General features: G+C 37.6%; 1 protein-coding gene across 1 annotated transcript in view; it reads right to left on the bottom strand.

Annotated features, from left to right (window-relative positions):
• LOC107197426 (DNA topoisomerase 2-beta-like) overlaps window positions 1–19108 on the bottom strand; it is a 69359-nt gene extending 50251 nt beyond the window's left edge. Inside the window, exons 1-4 of the mRNA XM_049473752.1 lie at window positions 18881–19108; window positions 18739–18789; window positions 14904–15020; window positions 13726–13816 (exon numbers count right to left, since the gene is read on the bottom strand). Coding sequence (XP_049329709.1) covers window positions 13726–13816; window positions 14904–15020; window positions 18739–18765 — 235 coding nt within the window. The 5' untranslated portion in view covers window positions 18766–18789; window positions 18881–19108. The remainder of the gene's footprint in view (window positions 1–13725; window positions 13817–14903; window positions 15021–18738; window positions 18790–18880) is intronic.
• Window positions 19109–20782: the final 1674 nt, after the last annotated feature.

The raw sequence follows: 20782 nt of genomic DNA, 5'->3' as shown, positions 1-20782 counted from the left end.
ACACACACACACTAACCCTAACACACATACACACACACACACACACACACACACACACACACACAGGCGCTGCTCTAAAACCCTGCGCCTTTTTAAGTCTCCACTACAGACAGTAAGTACTCTGAGACATCGCAGTAAAAACACAGGTGAGAGTGTGAAGAGGGGGTCAGTGGAGATGATTAGAAGTTAAACTGTAAAACGTGTTGGTGTTTCTGTGGCGCGCGGGGGCTCTCTGATATCAGACCGCGTGGATCAGGAGAGCAACACTGCCTGCCCGTCTCACAGTCCTTCATCCCCCACTCATCTCCTCAGACTGATATTTTACAGGTAATTATGGGATTATCTGGTTCTTATTTTGGCAGAAGATGTCAGTGCATGGGGCAGAGCTTATTTTAGTAGACTATTGTGGTTTGCTCCATTAGTAAGTTTTTTAGTAAGTTGAGAGTTTTGTCGAAAGAATAATTATATATTTATGGCAATTTAAATAACAAATCTAAATACAGAATATATTAAATTCTTATATTTTTTCTAATATATCTAATGATTAAATACATGCTTATTTATTTTGATTTGTTGATCCACAATATCTCCGGGAGATCACTGGGCACGGTATTCCTCACAAATATATAAACATTTTAACACAAAATACACAGAAATCTGTAAAAATAAAAAATAATAATAAAAAAATAATCTAAGGAATTATTTGTCAGATTAAAAATGTGTATACAGATTTCTGTGTATTTTGTGTCAAAATGTTTATATTTTTAAGGAATACAGTGTCCAGTGATCATTATATAAATATAATAATAAGTGGGGTTTAACTGTTTGGATGACCTGACTTCCTTTCACTCATAAGAAAGGCACCAGCAAACACTGTTCAAAGTTTGTTGTTGCACACAAACAGAACCGGTGTTCTGTCGAGTTATGCTACCCATCGATATGTGCTTCTTTAAGGCATTTTTTGGTATTTTTTCTGTTTTTAATGATATTTCCTTAAGTTTTTATTGGAAACATTAAACAATCTGCTTGAATGTTAAAAATATGTAAATAGCAGTTAAAGCAAAGCAATGGCAAGTTAAAAAAAATAACGTAAAACTATTAAAATACAATTTATAGACACCTTTATGATCATAACTTTTAACAGTAGAAACCTATACCACTTGTTCTTGATGTTTTATGGGGGGGGGGGGGGTCTGAACAAATACTGCCTGAAAGGTTCAAATTATTATGTGGAATAATAATTAATTTAAAACCATTTAATTATGATTTGTTGTACGTTTTTACATCAAATAATTACAAGTAACTATATAACTTTTACTCAAATTACATTTTAAATTGAGTACTTTTTTACTTCTACTCGAATAGATTTTAAGATGGGTACTTTTACTTTTACTTGAGTACAATTTTAGCAAAGTAAAGGTACTTTTATACCTACTATGTTAGCTAGTTCACCACTACTGTTAGTATGTTAGCTAGCTTTCTGCTAATGTTAGTATGTTAGCTGGTGAAGAGTAACTGTTTATTGGGTGTATTGACAAATATCTTTCAGTTATGATTACTTAACTTAGTATCTATAAGTACATAATCATTGTGTGAAACCTTGTATTTTATATGCATTAATCAATACTCACATTGTACTTTACATACATTTATATAGAAGATTAACCAATAACCACAAAATATATTCTTTACACATATAGTAAAACATTTTTTGATCAGGCATGTGACTAACACATCTATTATATGACAAATTAACCCACATGATACATAAGGCATTTACTAACACATAGGATCTATTGTATGGCGGACTAACCACGCGTTATTAACACATTAACATATAACATATGAAATCTATTGTGTGACGTGTGTAGCTCATGCTTGAAGCATTTCGTTCACTGCATGACCCTAACTAACGGTCATCAACTCGACTGGTACACTCGGTACGAGACTACATTTCTACAGAGGAGGCTTTTAGATCAAAGCGGCCTTCTGTGTGTGGGGGAACCTGCAGCGGCTTCAAAGAGGGGGGTGACGCACACACACAGATAGTGCCACGATGTTCCATTCTGGAAGAACACAGTCAAGGCCAAACACTAGTGGTCCGGTCAGACACGTGAAACTTGAGTACTAACACGTGAAATTATGCATATTAACATGAGCTAATCGTTAGCAACGCCTCATCAGCAGGTTTCACGTCATTTGGGGTATAAAACATGGAGTCAGATCAGACGGGGTCAGAACTTTTACTGGGACGGCTGTTAACTGTCTTGTATGTATTGGTTCTCCTGAATTCAGTAATAAATACTTGGTTTGCTTCCAACTTCACTCCACCGGTCTGCGACTCTCTATCAAAACGAGCACGTAGGGGAGTTGTACCCCGGATGAGGGGTGGGTGTGGACCCATCTTTCATTTCTTTTCTACAACAATTGCTTTCTGCTAATGTTAGTATGTTAGCTAGCTTTCTGCTAATGTTAGTATGTTAGCTAGCTTTCTGCTAATGTTAGTATGTTAGCTAACTTTCTGCTAATGTTATGTTAGCTAACTTTCTGCTAATCTTAGTATATTAGCTAGCTTTCTGCTAATGTTAGTATAATAGCTAGCTTTCTGCTAATGTTATTATGTTAGCTAACTTTCTGCTAATGTTATTATGTTAGCTAACTTTCTGCTAATCTTAGTATGTTAGCTAGCTTTCTGCTAATCGTAGTATGTTAGCTAGCTTTCTGCTAATGTTAGTATAATAGCTAGCTTTCTGCTAATGTTAGTATGTTAGCTAGCTTTCTGCTAATCTTAGTATGTTAGCTAGCTTTCTGCTAATCGTAGTATGTTAGCTAGCTTTCTGCTAATGTTAGTATAATAGCTAGCTTTCTGCTAATGTTAGTATGTTAGCTAGCTTTCTGCTAATGTTATTATGTTAGCTAGCTTTCTGCTAATGTTAGTATGTAGCTAGCTTTCTGCTAATGTTAGTATGTTAGCTACCTTTCTGCTAATGTTAGTGTGTTAACTAGCTTTCTGCTAATGTTAGTTTGTTAGCTAGCTTTCTGCTAATGTTATTATGTTAGCTAGCTTTCTGCTAATGTTAGTATGTAGCTAGCTTTCTGCTAATGTTAGTATGTTAGCTACCTTTCTGCTAATGTTAGTATGTTAGCTAGCTTTCTGCTAATCTTAGTATGTTAGCTAGCTTTCTGCTAATGTTAGTATGTTAGCTAGCTTTCTGCTAATGTTATTATGTTAGCTAACTTTCTGCTAATGTTAGTATGTTAGCTAACTTTCTGCTAATCTTAGTATGTTAGCTAGCTTTCTGCTAATCTTAGTATGTTAGCTAGCTTTCTGCTAATCGTAGTATGTTAGCTAGCTTTCTGCTAATGTTAGTATAATAGCTAGCTTTCTGCTAATGTTAGTATGTTAGCTAACTTTCTGCTAATGTTAGTATGTTAGCTAGCTTTCTGCTAATGTTATTATGTTAGCTAACTTTCTGCTAATGTTAGTATGTTAGCTAACTTTCTGCTAATCTTAGTATGTTAGCTAGCTTTCTGCTAATCTTAGTATGTTAGCTAGCTTTCTGCTAATGTTAGTATGTTAGCTAACTTTCTGCTAATCTTAGTATGTTAGCTAGCTTTCTGCTAATCTTAGTATGTTAGCTAGCTTTCTGCTAATCTTAGTATGTTAGCTAGCTTTCTGCTAATGTTAGTATATTAGCTAGCTTTCTTCTAATGTTAGTATGTTAGCTAGCTTTCTGCTAATGTTAGTGTGTTAGCTAGCTTTCTGCTAATATTAATATGTTAGCTAGCTTTCTGCTAATCTTAGTATGTTAGCTAGCTTTCTGCTAATCGTAGTATGTTAGCTAGCTTTCTGCTAATGTTAGTATGTTAGCTAACTTTCTGCTAATGTTAGTATGTTAGCTATCTTTCTGCTAATCTTAGTATGTTAGCTATCTTTCTGCTAATCTTAGTATGTTAGCTAGCTTTCTGCTAATATTAGTATGTTAGCTAGCTTTCTGCTAATCTTAGTATGTTAGCTATCTTTCTGCTAATGTTAGTATGTTAGCTAGCTTTCTGCTAATATTAATATGTTAGCTAGCTTTCTGCTAATCTTAGTATGTTAGCTAGCTTTCTGCTAATCGTAGTATGTTAGCTAGCTTTCTGCTAATGTTAGTATGTTAGCTAACTTTCTGCTAATGTTAGTATGTTAGCTATCTTTCTGCTAATCTTAGTATGTTAGCTATCTTTCTGCTAATCTTAGTATGTTAGCTAGCTTTCTGCTAATATTAGTATGTTAGCTAGCTTTCTGCTAATCTTAGTATGTTAGCTATCTTTCTGCTAATGTTAGTATGTTAGCTAGCTTGCTGCTAACGTTAGCTAGTGCTCTGCTAACCATAGTTCTCTGCCTGGATTAGATGTTTACGCAAGGACGGATTAAGGATAGTCTGGGCCCCAGGGCAAAGAGTTGCACAGGGCCCCCCCCGCCCCCATGCGCACCTCCCCCCCCCCCAAAAAAACATAAATAAAGTAATACATTAAACAACCAGTCACTAACTAAATTTTTCTATTCTGTTATGAATGATTTGTATTGTATCAATTGATCCGCCAGGCTCATATTCAGATCTGAAGGATATGCTGCAGCGAGTGAGTTAGCCTTTAAAGTGAGCTCACTGTTGGACATATTGTCAGGCATGAAAAGAACATCAAACAGCTCAGTTAAGTGTGTGCATGCATTCAAACGGTGGTTGAGACAGGACACAAGTTTGTCAATGACAACATTGAAAGTTTTCAATCCGAAACTTGTCCTTTCCGTTAAATGCTACATCTGGCTCTGCACGATCATCAGACATAATTGTGCGCTTCTTTGTACGCTGGAGGTCATGCCTGTACTCTTGGGAGACAGCAGTGGTGACATTTAAAGCTGCCCCTTAAAACACCTCAAAGTTATCTCTCTGTGCTGCCACAAAGTCTCGTAAAGTCAAGAGAAGTTGTGTAGCTGTACATATGTCAATATCATGCTTCTGCAGCTGCAGGCTTGTGGCTTGGAACCTCTGTAGTATTGTGTCCCAGAAGTATGCCATGAAGGCCATCTCCAACGTGTCCAATTTGTCACAGAGTGCAGAGGCTTCACTTCGAGTTACACATTTCTCCTCCATATCTTTAGACATATCATTCAATGCCTCTCTCAGTTGTGCATAATATTTCCAAAGAGCCTTAGTTGACTCAGCTCGTGCGCTCCATCGAGTACCTGACAGTGATTTCAGTGTGAGTTTGATATCAGTATCACGGAAAACCTTTCCCCACCTGTGTGTAGATGATGCACAAAATGTGTACATTGCCTGTACAAAGTCAAAAAAATGTCCAGCTTCTGGGCTACTGTCAACAGCATTGACACCAACTAAATTCAGTGAATGTGCTGCACAGGGGACATAACAAATCATAGGGTTTCTTTGTTTAAGATGAGCTTGGACTCCATTGTACTCTCCCGACATGTTACTTGCATTATCATATGACTGGCCCTACAGTTGGATAAGTCTAGACCCAGATTCTCCACCATAGCAACGACACACTCTGCCAAACTGTCCCCACTATGGTTTTCAATAGGCTCAAAAGCTAGAAAACGCTCAACTACATGTCCGTCATTATTAACAAACCTGAAAATAAAAGTAGGTTGGTCCACATGAGCAAGGTCTGGAGTGGAGTCAACTATAACAGAGAAGTATTTTGATTCTTTGATCTCATTAACAATTGCCTGCTTTGTTCTCTGTCCCATCAAATGGATAAATTCTTCACACCCTGTTGATGATAAGTAGGACACAGAACCTTTTCCCTTACCTCCAAACCTTTGGAGGTGCTCAGCTAGGAATGGGTCAAATTTGGCTAAGAGTTCTATGATGCCCAAAAAATTACCATTGTGGGCTGATCCTAATAGCTCATCATCTCCCCTGAAAGCAAGTCCCCTCTCCCCCAAAAACTGGATGACTGCAACAACTCTTTTCAAAACTTCCCGCTAGTATTGTCTTTCTGCATCAATTTGTTTGACAATATCAGAATCAATTGTTGCTGTGCCTCTGGAGCGATTATATAATGCTAGCATGCAAGCCCTATGCTCCACACTCCCCTCATGCTCACCAATCCGCTCCGAATGTTTCCAGTCAGAAAATCCATGAACAAAAGTATTGTGCTTACTGGAAAACAGTTTGCAAGCAAAACAATACACACAGCCAGTTGAAGGAGAGTAAAGTAGCCACTGCCTAGTCACAGTTTGCCCGTTGGGTAGAGAGCAACTGAGTAGAGCATTTGTAAAGCTCCTACTGGTACCCCCAATGCCTCTATCCCTGACTGAGGCTGGGTACTTAGCACTTCTGTTTTGAAATGCAGTTTCTCCTCTACTAACAAGAATCGACTTGGCTTGGTCGGTAAAGGTACTGGGCCATAAAGCAGGGTCGTTGACCGTTTCACACCAGGAGTTGGGGTTCTTGCCCTCCTCCTTTGAAAAACGACACTCACACGATGCAGCTGGCTGGTCTGATTGTGGGTCTGACACTTTCCTGCAACTTTCCTTTCATGGTCTTTCTGCTGCTGGTCTGTGGTAGCCTGCCAGGGCTGGCATTCCTGCTCTGCACCTGACTGGGTCTGCAAAGGTACATAGTCACTGACCACTAAGCCAGTGGTGATCACATCTTCATTGCTTGAACTCTGATCACTGCAAACATTAGCAATACTTGTCTCACTCATATCCAGCGGTTTCTCAAAGAAGTTTGAGATCAAAGGTACGCTTTTCAGGAAATCTGCCTGATTTGCTTCCTTAATCATTTTTGCTTCCTTTATCACTTTTGCAAATTCCTATTCCTATCCAATACTTACTATGTTGTTTCTATGTTGTATGTTCAGGAAAAAAATACAATCACAAAATTGTAGAACCAGATACAATATGTAATAATAAAAAAAGGCTGACCTATAACTATTTAGCTATAAATTGTTGTTTTTGTAAATGTATTGTATGTATGTACTATTATAAAGCGTACACTTCTACTTTTATCAATAATGTAATGCAAATAACAATAAGCTTTTAAAAAAGCTGTGAGTTGCTAGTTAGCAACGTTACACTAGCCTTGAAAAAGGCTGTGAACCTTTCAAAGTGTAATATAGTAAATATAGTAATGTAATATTATATCATGTAATATAATATAATATAATATATAAATAAGCCTTTGAAAAGACTATGAAAAGAATGTAACAGAATATATGCAATATAGTATAGTATAATATAATATAAAAATATTTATATATATTATAAAATAATATAATGCAGTATAAAGGGCAATGAGCCTTTAAAAAGGCTGTTGGTTGCTGATCTGGTAATAGCAAGGTAAAAGTTGTAGTAAAAGCACAGAGCAAGTTCGCAAGCTGAACTGTCTGAATGTGAGGAGTTTTGATACTGGCAGGGGGTTTTATATAGATCCTGCATATTCACTTGGAAGTTCTTGCAACACCTGATTGGCTCAGCCCCTGTGGGAATTTAGGGCAATGTAACAATTTTTCACCACTGAGTGAGAGGGTGGGGGAGGGGCAGCCACTATCTACTACAAAAATGCTGTTTTGTGTGTGTGTGTGTGTGTGTGTGTGTGTGTGTGTGTGAGACAGGGGAAAGGATTTGAGTATATTAAAAATGCTGTGTTAATGATATTAAATCAAGTTTAATTCTTGTCAAGACCCCTTCACACTGCCTTGAAACATGTCAAGTCATGTCAAACTGTCATTGAATAGTCATTGAATAACAAGCTGAATAAAATATGTTTTCCAATAAATAATCCTCAAACTAAATATCAGGGTTACACGCATACGCAGCCACAGCTACTACAACAAAACCACTCGCTGTTTCATCATTTGTCACCAAATCAAAATAGTGCTTCTCAGTAAAATTAGCTTGCAGTTCTGTTGAAAACGCACTTTTCCTTTCATGCATTCCTTCAGAACTAGACTGACCACTGGTCTCTTTACTGTTGTTTAATAAAGAGGAAACATGAAACTAGTCAAATGGCTTGTTGTTTTCACATAAGTGAAATCACACCCTTGGCCAAATTCACTCAATTTAATCGGTGTCAAAGATAACATTCATCAGACAAGCAATTTTGTCTTCAATTTAAATAATTGCAAAATTGCTAAATTAATTTGTGTCTCTGCGCTTAAGAGAAATTGACCATAATAATTTTTAAACAATACAAATTCAGAAACATTAAGTAAGGGCCTGAATTTGTAGGTCCCTAGAAAGTCAAGGAGCCATGGTAAACGACTTCTATGGAAGTCAAGGGCCCCATAGCAGGGGCCCTCGTGATCAAGGGCCCTCTAATGGTATGCCCTGCTCTTCTCTAGGGCCCCCTGGTAGGGGCTCTCATAACCAGGGCCCTCTAAAAATATGCCCCCCTCTTTCTTAGGACCCCTAATAGCCAGAAGTCAAAGTCAGAGCAGTGCCACAACGCCTCACCCATTTTCCTAAGGGGCCCAAAAGCATGGCTAGGGCCCCCAAAAGCATGGCTAGGGGCCCCAAAAGCATGGCTAGGGGCCCCAAAAGCATGGCTAGGGCCCCCAAGAGGCCCTGGGGTCAATTCCCTAAAAGTCAGAGGATCCTTAAAATGGAGGAAATAAAAATATATTGTACCATAAATGTTGATAGGCATCGCAAAAAGTTTTCGGCCAGGGCCCCCCCGCTGGCCCCACTGGCCCGGTCAGTAATCCAGCAATGTGTTTACGGTGGGCCACTGTATTTGTCACTGGCATTAAACACACCGTCTGAAACATTTTATACCTAATTTACATTTTATACCTAAAGCAAATTTACAGTAACTTTAAGACGAGCTTAGCCCCGCCCCTCTCTCTCTCTTCCGTGCGTGCGTGCGCACACACACACACACACACACACACTAGGGTTACCAACCGTCCCTTGAAATCTGTAATCGTCCCGTATTTGGGCAGTAAAATAGGCGTTACGTATTGAATTGATCCGGGACGCGATTTGAGAATACAGGGAGAGGAGGATACAGAGAGAGGAGAATACAGAGAGAGGAGGATACAGGGAGAGGAGAACACAGGGAGAGGAGAATACAGAGAGAGGAGAATACAGAGAGAGGAGGATACAGAGAGAGGAGAACACAGGGAGAGGAGAATACAGAGAGAGGAGGATACAGAGAGAGGAGAATACAGAGAGAGGAGAATACAGGGAGAGGAGAATACAGAGAGAGGGGAATACAGAGAGAGGAGAATACAGAGAGAGGAGGATACAGAGAGAGGGGAATACAGAGAGAGGAGAATACAGAGAGAGGAGGATACAGGGAGAGGAGAATACAGAGAGAGGAGAACACAGGGAGAGGAGGATACAGAGAGAGGAGGATACAGAGAGAGGAGGATACAGAGAGAGGGGAATACAGAGAGAGGAGAATACAGAGAGAGGAGAATACAGAGAGAGGAATACAGAGAGAGGAGAATACAGGGAGAGGAGGATACAGAGAGAGGGGAATACAGAGAGAGGAGGATACAGAGAGAGGAGGATACAGAGAGAGGAGGATACAGAGAGAGGGGAATACAGAGAGAGGAGAATACAGAGAGAGGAGGATACAGGGAGAGGAGGATACAGAGAGAGGGGAATACAGAGAGAGGAGAATACAGAGAGAGGAGGATACAGAGAGAGGAGAATACAGAGAGAGGAGGATACAGAGAGAGGGGAATACAGAGAGAGGGGAATACAGAGAGAGGAGAATACAGAGAGAGGAGAATACAGAGAGAGGAGGATACAGGGAGAGGAGAATACAGAGAGAGGAGGATACAGAGAGAGGAGAACACAGGGAGAGGAGGATACAGAGAGAGGAGGATACAGAGAGAGGAGGATACAGAGAGAGGGGAATACAGAGAGAGGAGAATACAGAGAGAGGAGAACACAGGGAGAGGAGGATACAGAGAGAGGAGGATACAGAGAGAGGAGAATACAGAGAGAGGAGAATACAGAGAGAGGAGGATACAGAGAGAGGAGAATACAGAGAGAGGAGGATACAGAGAGAGGAATACAGAGAGAGGAGAATACAGAGAGAGGAGGATACAGAGAGAGGGGAATACAGAGAGAGGAGAATACAGAGAGAGGAGGATACAGGGAGAGGAGGATACAGAGAGAGGGGAATACAGAGAGAGGAGAATACAGGGAGAGGAGAACACAGGGAGAGGAGAATACAGAGAGAGGAGAATACAGAGAGAGGAGGATACAGAGAGAGGAGAACACAGGGAGAGGAGAATACAGAGAGAGGAGAATACAGAGAGAGGAGAATACAGAGAGAGGAGAATACAGAGAGAGGAGGATACAGAGAGAGGAATACAGAGAGAGGAGAATACAGAGAGAGGAGGATACAGAGAGAGGGGAATACAGAGAGAGGAGAATACAGGGAGAGGAGAATACAGAGAGAGGAGGATACAGAGAGAGGGGAATACAGAGAGAGGAGAATACAGAGAGAGGGGAATACAGAGAGAGGAGAATACAGAGAGAGGAGAATACAGAGAGAGGAGAATACAGAGAGAGGAGAATACAGAGAGAGGAGGATACAGAGAGAGGAGGATACAGAGAGAGGAGAATACAGGGAGAGGAGAATACAGAGAGAGGAGGATACAGAGAGAGGAGGATACAGGGAGAGGAGAACACAGGGAGAGGAGAATACAGAGAGAGGAGAATACAGAGAGAGGAGGATACAGAGAGAGGAATACAGAGAGAGGAGAATACAGAGAGAGGAGGATACAGAGAGAGGGGAATACAGAGAGAGGAGAATACAGGGAGAGGAGAATACAGAGAGAGGAGGATACAGAGAGAGGGGAATACAGAGAGAGGAGAATACAGAGAGAGGGGAATACAGAGAGAGGAGAATACAGAGAGAGGAGGATACAGAGAGAGGAGAATACAGGGAGAGGAGGATACAGAGAGAGGAGGATACAGAGAGAGGGGAATACAGAGAGAGGAGAATACAGAGAGAGGAGGATACAGAGAGAGGAGGATACAGAGAGAGGAGAATACAGAGAGAGGAGGATACAGGGAGAGGGAGCAGTGTCCAGGTTCCTGTGCGATATTCGTCTCTAGAAGCTGATCTGGTATAAAAAAGCTCATTTGAAAGCATATATTATCCGTATATTGCACAATTTATTTCTTACATTTAAAATATTTCTGTTATGAACAACATATTTCTGAATGAAACATACAGTACTGTGCAAACGTTTTAGGCACCTGTGGGGATTTCAGTAAAGAAAAAGTGTGATTATTAGCTCAGTAAAACACTAAAAATACAATAAATACAAACAGCAATTTTACAAAAAGCAGAGCTTTTACAGTTTTTTTTAAAACATCTCCTAATCTCTCCTCATCTGAGTTTAACAGAGTTATTTCTCATCATATCAACACCTAGTTTGGTAAATTGGTAAATCAGGTGAGCTGCTGAAGGAACTGAACATAATATATGTAATATATGTAATTTACTTTGGTGCCTAAAACGTTAGCACAGTACTGTATATTATACATTAATCTAATACTAAAAGTGTCTGCGAAAACATACTTTTTTCAACAAACATAGCATACTGTTTCATGATTTGAAGTTATATTATATAATTTATAGACTTATATAGCAGCACCAGCACACCATCCAAACAAGCGACCATCCCTGACACATCTTCCAATCGTGTACCAGGTTCTGGATGCACTACAGTTTATGATTTGTTTCATATTCATGAGAAAAGATCATCTCATTTTATAGAACACTGGCACTTATTTAAAAGCTTTGTTTTGCAATTCAAGCCCAATGGGGAAAACTTTTTACTTAATAGCACATTAAATTTAACTTGTTTTCTATTTTGTAAGTTTTATCAAAAAGGGCCACATGTTATTTCTTTCTATTTGTTTTTTGAGACTGTGTTTATTTATTTATTTATTTAAGTTTGGGGTGCATTGTGTCAGTACCTGAACTATGTTGGAGAAAGCTTTCTAAACGTTACTAGATGTTTTCACAGTTTACAATTGTTATTTTTTTTTGCTTGTTTCTGGTTGCACTTTAACCACAAAGGGGACATTTAAGTGAAAACTAAACAAATAAAAACTAGTTTTTAACAATTTCTTTATCATCTTTAATTAGATTTTTAGTAGGGAAAAAATCGATTTAAATAGAAAATCTGTTTTTTTTTTTAATCAAAGATTTATTTTTTGTGCCATATGGCCCAGCTCTACTGCTGGTGTACACTGATAAAAAATAGCAGATATGTTAAAAACATGAATTACTGTGTAACTTAGACAAAGTGTCCCATAATTCACTTTTAATAATAACGCACAGTCCTGTTGCCTCACACTTCAGCCAGATGGCAGTGACAGTGACTCCGAACAGTCAGCATCAAACTTTTAAGTTACAGAATAAGAGTCGCTTCCTGAATAAAAGCAGTGCAGATACATATCAGAGCTGCTGTACTGACTTAATCCCAGTGTTAATTTCGTTGATGAAAAATGTCATGGTTTCAGGAAACGGTGGTGCTTCAGATGTTAGTTAGTTTAACGATGCATCGAACCACGTTAGTTCAGTGCTAGGCTCCGTCATTGTACGGGAAGCGCACCCCAGACCTGATTTAGTTTAGTGAAAGATAGGGACCAGTTAGGAAGAGATCCAATCACTACTACTTTAGCGGAGGTGGAGAGGCGGGACAAGTGGGGTATTGATCCAATCAGAACCTGTCTCTCCTGCAGCAGCGCGGATACAAAACCGGGGAGGAACGTATCGCCTGTGAACTGTCGTTATTTAGGGGCTCGACTGGAAGTTCACTCCACAGAGGAGAGATATATATTACTCCTTTAACATCGCAAAAAACAAGACAGCCTGTAAAAACCATGCGGGAGATCATCTCCGGTAAAAACACCACAAATCTTTCAGCTTCTGCAGACCGGAGTCTCTCAGCGTTTTAATGCTAATGTTATTTAATGATCTGATGGTGTTTTTAACTAAAACACACCACTGCTGTTCTGTAAAGTTAAAGTTACTGATACAGATTAACTCACTCATTCAGATCAGATCATCTGTTTAATCCCACAGTGGGAAACATACAGCTAGTGATCAGAAATTATAACAGTAAAATAAGTGAATCTGTATTAAACCCAAAAGTCTGTGTAAAATTTCCTACAGCACTTTCTCATACGTTTCTCACTTTAACTCATGAAGTCTCTCAGTACATCCTGAGAGCATCTCGACAGGACAGTGTGTGTGTGTGTGTGTGTGTGTGTGTTTTTGCTATCATTTATACAGTAGGTGTCCTGGATTAGTGCTGGAGATAAAACTAGCTTTTTTAAAATCTGTATTTTTACGTCTACAGCTCTGTTCAAACTATAATTTAACCATTCAAATGATTTCTAGAACAAACTTTTAAATGTAAACTATTTATAGTCTCATACCTACAATAATAATATACATTAAATCATATATAAATATATTTTACATTCGAACATTAACAATATTACACAACTGGTTAATAAATGTTTTTTTTATAAGTGTATAGTTCAAGTGTATAGTGTATAGTTCAAGGGAACTGATGAAAAAGCATTTACACTTACACTCTTTACATTTTAGCTGACTAAATTGACTAGTTTTAGACTAGACTAAAACTAAATACAGTTCAGATCACTAAATTATGACTAAAACTAAATCAACATATGTTGCCAAAACTAACACTGGTTCATCCACATACCCAGGATCTCATCAAATATCTTCAAGAGGCCAGGAACGAATGTCACCTCCCGACAGTTCAGTCCCACCTCTGCATCAAACACCCACATTTTCTAAAGGAGAAGAACGAGGAACATCACAGGACCTGCAACATCTCAAAGCTCCATCTGATACCAGTTCTTTTCTCTCCAGTACTGGATACTAATAGATCAGCACCGTTACAAACGACCTGTTCTGATCAGATCTGGTGAAAAGGACAGAAACTCTACTGCAATATATAAATCTATACAGGGCCATCTCAAAATATTACAATATCTTTGAAAAAGTTACTGTATTTCAGTAATTCAGTTCAAAATGTGAAACTCATATCATATAGATGTATTAAACACAGAGTGATCTATTATAAGCGTTTATTTATTTTATTGTTGATAATTATGGCCAAAATTCAGAAACTCAGAAAATTAGATTATTATATGAAGACCAGTTGGTAAATTTAGCAGTGTGGGTAATTTGCTAAGTCCTGCTGGAAAATGAAATCTGCATCTGTTTAAAGTTGTCAGCAGAGAGAAGCATGAAGTGCTGTAAGATTTTGTGGGAAAACAAAACTGCACTGACTTTAGACTTGATAATAAAACACAGTGGATCAACACCAGCAGATGACATGTCTCTCCAAACCATCACTGATTGGTGGAAACTTCACACTAGACCTCGAGCAGTTTGGACTGTGTGTCTCTCCACTCTTCCTCCAGACTCTGATCTCTTAATTTACAAATGAAATGTAAAATTTACTGATGATCAGTGATGGTTTGGAGAGTCATGTATGTCATCTGCTGGTGTTGATCCACTGTGTTTTATTATCAAGTCTAAAGTCAGTGCAGTTTTGTTTTTCCACAAAATTTAACAGCACTTCATATCTTACAGCTTCCCTCTGCTGACGACTTTTATGGAGATGTGGATTTTATTTTCCAGCAGAACTTGGCACACTGACCACACTGCAGAAAGTACCAATTGGTCTTATTATATAATATTCTAATTTTCTGATACACTGATTTTTGGGTTTTCATTGGCTGTAAATCATAATCAACAATAAAATAAATAAACATCTATATAATGAGTTTCACATTTTGAACTGAATTACTGAACTAAAGTAACTTTTTAATTTTTCAGTGCAGTGCAGGAGCGTCCGCTCTGGGGACCTACCTGTGTGAGCGGCTCCACAGAGCCGACGTAGTTGTGGGGTCTGAGCAGAATGTCCTCCAGCTGAGCCTTCTGATCATGTTCCTGAAGGGAGCTCAGGGCTGTGTTCTCATCGTGGGACTAAGAAATAAGAGGAAAAGAGGAAAGTGCAGAACATCACATACTACACAGGTAGAGAGCAGATTTCTGCTGCTGATTTAAACACAAGCCTGGAGTTGGTTTGATATTCGCAGCTCCCGCTTCACTGAAGCACCGTGAACTAAAGGGAGCGTTCACAAACACCCGCTGTTCATATTAAACACCCCACAGATCAACACTGAAGGAGATCAGTACAGCTGTTTATTAACAATGTAAATATACAATATATTATTAAATGTAATTTTATATACACGACCTTCCATCACTTATTTTCTCCAGTTTTACTTACAACATGAATTTGCTGTTCTAGTGTAATTCATTCATTTCCTGAGTAAAAAATATCTCAAATAGAGAATTAGCCTCCTACTGTAAAGAAAACCTGGCATTATCCTGCCCGGAGCTAATTGTATACTGTAAAATATTTATTTTAATTACTGAATTTATCATTAATAATTTAATATATAATAAAAAAATATCTTTAATAAAATTATATTTTAAAAGCCATTGCGCTCAAAAAATATGAGGCAGATGATCCAGTGTGATTTTAAAGGACCAAATACACATGATATGAAGAGTACTATTCTTCTAATTTAAGAAAAACCTGAAATCAGCCTGGCCCGAGCTGATTTTAGACTGTAAAATGAATTAGAAACATGGCATACCGATCCATAATGCACAAAAAAATTAATATAAATCTGATATTCGAAGGACTTTTTTTTCAGACCAAATACACATGAGATGAAGAGTTTTAGTATTCTCAAAATCACTGGAATCACTGGCCTTATTTTCATTATTTCTGTGCAAAATGGCTCTCTATGCCATGTTGTCAATTCATTTTAAAGTCTAAAATTAGCTTGGGCCAGGATAATTCTAGGTTTTTCTTAAATTCGGAGACTAAAACTCATCAGATCATGTGTATTTGTTCTGGCCCAGGATAAAAAAAGTCCTTAAAAATCACACTGGAACAGTGGCTATTTTTGTGCACAATGTCTCGTTATGCCATGTTGCCAGTTCATTTTAAAGTATAAAATCAGCTCGGGCCAGGCTAATTCCATGTTTTCCTTAAAGTAGAAGACTAGAACTCTTCATCTCATGTGTATTTGGTCTGAAAAAGTATTTGTGATGAAAAAGTTCTTCAAAATTGTACTGAAACAGTGGCTTTTTTGTGCAAAGTGACTCGTGTACCATGTTGCCAGTTAATTTTACTTTAGGTAGGAAACGAGAACTCTACAGATCATGTGTATTTGGTCTGGTGCAAGAGGAAATATCCTTCAAAGTCACATTGAAATATCAGCTTTATATTCATTATATTTGTGCAAAATGGCTCGTGTGCCATGTTTCTAATTCATTTTACAGTCTAAAATCAGCTCGGGCCAGGCTAATTTCAGGTTTTTCTTAAATCAGAAGAATAGTACTCTTCATATCATGTGTGTTTGGTCTGGTGCAAGATGAAAAAAAAATCCTTTAAAATCACACCGGATCATTTGCCTCATATTTTTTGAGCGCAATGGCTTTTAAAATATAATTTTATTAAAGATATTTTTAAATTATATATTAAATTATTAATGATAAATTCAGTAATTAAAATAAATATTTTACAGTATACAATTAGCTCCGGGCAGGATAATGCCAGGTTTTCTTTACAGTAGGAGGCTAATTCTCTATTTGAGATATTTTTTACTCAGGAAATGAATGAATTACACTAGAAAAGCAAATTCATGTTGTAAGTAAAACTGGAGAAAATAAGTGATGGAAGGTTGTGTATATAAAATTACATTTAATAACATATTGTATATGTGTATATTTTTAATAAACAGTGGGGTTTTAATTTAATTAACTGCACGTTTGTGGAGTTCTGTGTTCCACAATGCCCTCGATTTTAAACTAGGAAGCGTTCAGTTCAGAGGTTCCATTGTTCGGAGCTCCGTGTTCCAGTTCCAATGTAAATTTAACGCACCTTCTCAAGTCCGGGGTTCTAAGGAGCTGGTAACTGCCTGTAGACTACAGACACAGTGGCTGGACTGGACACAGTGCGGCGGCCGGATTTATTTGAATAAATTGATTTTATGTATGATGTTATTACGATGTTATTTTAGTAAGCAGTCGCTGTTAACTGAAATTAAAAGATGTAAAATGTTAACGTTGTCTTCCTGGTCTTGCCTAGGCTGTAGCAATGAAGAAACAAAAAACAATAACATATAACAATAACAATATTCTAAAGTTTATTGCAGCATATATATATATATATATATATATATATATTACAGCTTGGTCCCCCCAGTTCAAAATTTCCATCTGCGCCCCTGCTCTAGAGTAAGACTTTATCTCAGGTAGCGCCGGTGTTGTGCCGAATTCAGCACCCATGACAGAAAGAACACCCCTCTCAGCAGCGCGCGCACATCGTCTTCTTGATAAAAGCGCCTTAACTTTACGTAGAAACACGTTCAGAGGGGGGGGGGGGGTCTTTTCAGTCTGTTAGCCTAGCTAGCATTTAGCCGAAAGCTTCATCCCAGTGTTGAGAATAACAGCTACAGACTCGAGTAAACCACAGCTTTAATCACCATATCATATCAAATTAGAGGAGTTAATAATCTAACCAGCACAAACACATCAACCTGTTATTAATAAACAGGGATTAATTCAGCTCTGAAACAGTTAGCATCTCCACTAACACCCGAAGTCTGTTAGCCTAGCTAGCATTTAGCTGAAAGCTGCATCCCGGTGTTGTGAGAATAACAGCTAAAGACCCTAAACTACAGCTTTAATCACCATATCATATCAAATTAGAGAAGATATTACTCTAACAAGCACAAACACATCAATCTGTTATTAACAAACAGGGATTAAATCATATATATATATATATATATATATATATATATATATATATATATATATATACATACTTTTATTAATGTGTAAATAGAATTTTTATAAATGCATGGTCAAATATCTACATTCTCTTCTATATTTGCATGTTATTTTAAGTGTTTTATTCAGGACCGCAACATGTTATTGTCACAGAGCAACATATTACTGTAAAAATGTCAGTTGTTTTAGAGTGTAGTGAATCTAGATAAGTAGCCTAGAAACTCCTGGAAATAACCTCTGCACGTGTGTCTCCTATTAACTCTGTTTCATTTCAGGCTACATTTACATTTTACATTTACCTTACTTCAGATGTCCAAAGCTAGAGATACATAGAGCTTAATCGTGTTTAGGACCCTAGGAAGCTTTTTTTTTTGTTTAGGAACTCTTTAAAAAGATGTGTCTTCAGTCGACGTTTGAGGCTAATAAATGTACATTAAACTATATAAAATTGGTCTTTGGTTGTAAGAAACATGCACATGTACATTTACAGCATATGTTAGTTACTTAATCTGTTAATTAACAGGTAATACACGGGGGTGATCCAGGTCCTAAAAAGTTCAAATCCATCCATCCCTGGATTCACTTTTTAACTAATTTACCTGGGCGGCTGGGCCCAGAACCAAATCCCTGAGCGGATTTTAACTTTCAGGACCTGGATTATCTTCGCTGTTAATCAGTTCATTAACTACACAGTAACTACAGGAGCTGTTGTGACTGAATAAAACGAGATTAATAAAGATGAAAATTCTAAAGTGAAGAGTTAAAGCTAGTTGTTTAAAAATGCAGAAAAACTCTAAACTTAGACAGAGAAATAAAGATGATCCATTACCTTCAGCCCTGCGCCGGTTTCAGCCATGTTTCCCAATTCAGCCTCTGTTTCCTTTATTAAAACACAAACAAATCCACCTTTACTAGCGAAAATTAAGATAAACTTCCGACCTCAGAGCACACCTCTCAAACACCTCCTTTACCTGCAGACAATCGACCGACCGACCGACCGACCAACCGCCGAATAACTGTTACTCCCGCCACAGGTTTACGTTAAAAAAAACGTTCACCGAAACTGCTTACGAATTCTGAACGGTCCGTCCACTGATTGACACCAAGATCGTCCAATTGGATATAAGACCCACTGTGAGCTGCAATAGACCAATCAGAGCCCGAGAGATCCCCTCGCGGATCCGCCCACTGGAGAAGTGGTCTGAACAGCCCCAACCAACCGACCGCGGTACGCGCGGTATTATTGGTCTGGAGGCTTTCAAATCAGCGAGAATAGGCCAATCAGCAGTCAGGACTGTTCACATACTGTTTCCAGCTGCCCCCCTGTTGTTCGTGTTAATTAATCCACAGCCTGTTCACGTGCTCTGCTCAAAGCACCAATCAGAACACTCCAGCAATTATCCAGCACTGGGGCCACCTGGACCAGAGTTTAGGAGAACGCAGGAGTGAAAGACCAATCCCATTTCACACCTGACTTTTTTTTTAAAGAGAAACTTTATTGATAACATATATTCATCACATACATAGCAAAAAGGTAATATTTCAATACATTATAATAAATTAATTATTTACATAAATCATACAATCATTTATATAAAAAAAAAGTCAGCGCTGAGAAAATACTAAATACAAAGTATACTTACTTTCTAAAATTGTAAAAAGTCCCATGCGTTACCTTTATTATTTTGATAGCCCAATGTCCTTCTCATTTTTAATTATGTAATAATCTGTCTAAAAACACAATCACTGGATACAAATTGTTGGTCAGTTGTGAATTTTTCGATACAGATGACCAACCATGTGATGTGTTTTTCCGATGTTGAGAGTTTGTTATGAAAGATAACATAGGCTACAGATTTAAAATTAATAGAGATGGATAACACTCCAAAAGGAAGTGTTCTCCTGCTTCATCCTCTTCACATTGAGGCATTGGGCATTTTACTGTTTTAACAAAAGATCTCCACCATACAAACCGACATTACTGGCAGCCTTCTCACTGAGATTATGTCTCTTAATTTTTCTGAGACTTTTTACTAAAAATATTCTTAATAACTATATCACTATTATCAATATTTAAATCTTGATATACAATTTTATTACTATATTTATTACTATACTATAATCTTTTTATATATTTTTTTACTTGTGGCCAGTTAATATTTAAAGATTTATGTTTATTTATGACATCAGAATACAGTATTTTAAAATATGGGAAAGCTAATTGGAAAGCCTTTTTTTTCTTTCCAATTAGAGATATTACCCACCCATTCAGCTTACCTGTGTATGCCACTTTCGATTATTTTACATGCAGCAATGTTAGTTTTAAAACCCATGTCTATCGCGCCTAGGCCACCAAGATCCCTTTTAGTACATCTCTTATCTGCTCCAGACAAAGTTACAGCAACTTTTATTTTTTTTTAACCCAAAATATAAACAAAAATATAAATTTTATATAAGACTTTAATCAGAAATATTTTGTTTTTATAGCTTACATTAAAAATAACTAACTTACTTCTTCTTTTATTATTTCTGCTTCTACATTTTAATCTTGGGTTTTCATTTTTTATTTTCTCTTAAAGCTAATATAGACTTATAGCTAAAACATACAACGCTGCACTAAACGGGCATCCCTGTTTAACTCCTCTCAAAATTGAAAAAAGAGTCACTTCGTTGGCCATTAACATTAACTCTCACATTAGATTTCATATACATACATTTAATCATTTCAATACAATTAGCATGAAAACCAAACATTTTTAATACTTCAAAAATATACTTTTGTAACACATAGTCAAAAGCTTTCTTTTGATCTAATGCAATAATATAAAATGATTTTCTTTCTTACTATACACAGCTTCACATAATAAACAAAT

The sequence above is a fragment of the Astyanax mexicanus genome, unplaced genomic scaffold, assembly GCF_023375975.1.
Source record: "Astyanax mexicanus isolate ESR-SI-001 unplaced genomic scaffold, AstMex3_surface scaffold_45, whole genome shotgun sequence".
In the NCBI taxonomy this organism is placed as follows: Eukaryota; Metazoa; Chordata; class Actinopteri; order Characiformes; family Acestrorhamphidae; genus Astyanax; species Astyanax mexicanus.
This window is presented reverse-complemented; position numbering and strand designations above follow the sequence as displayed.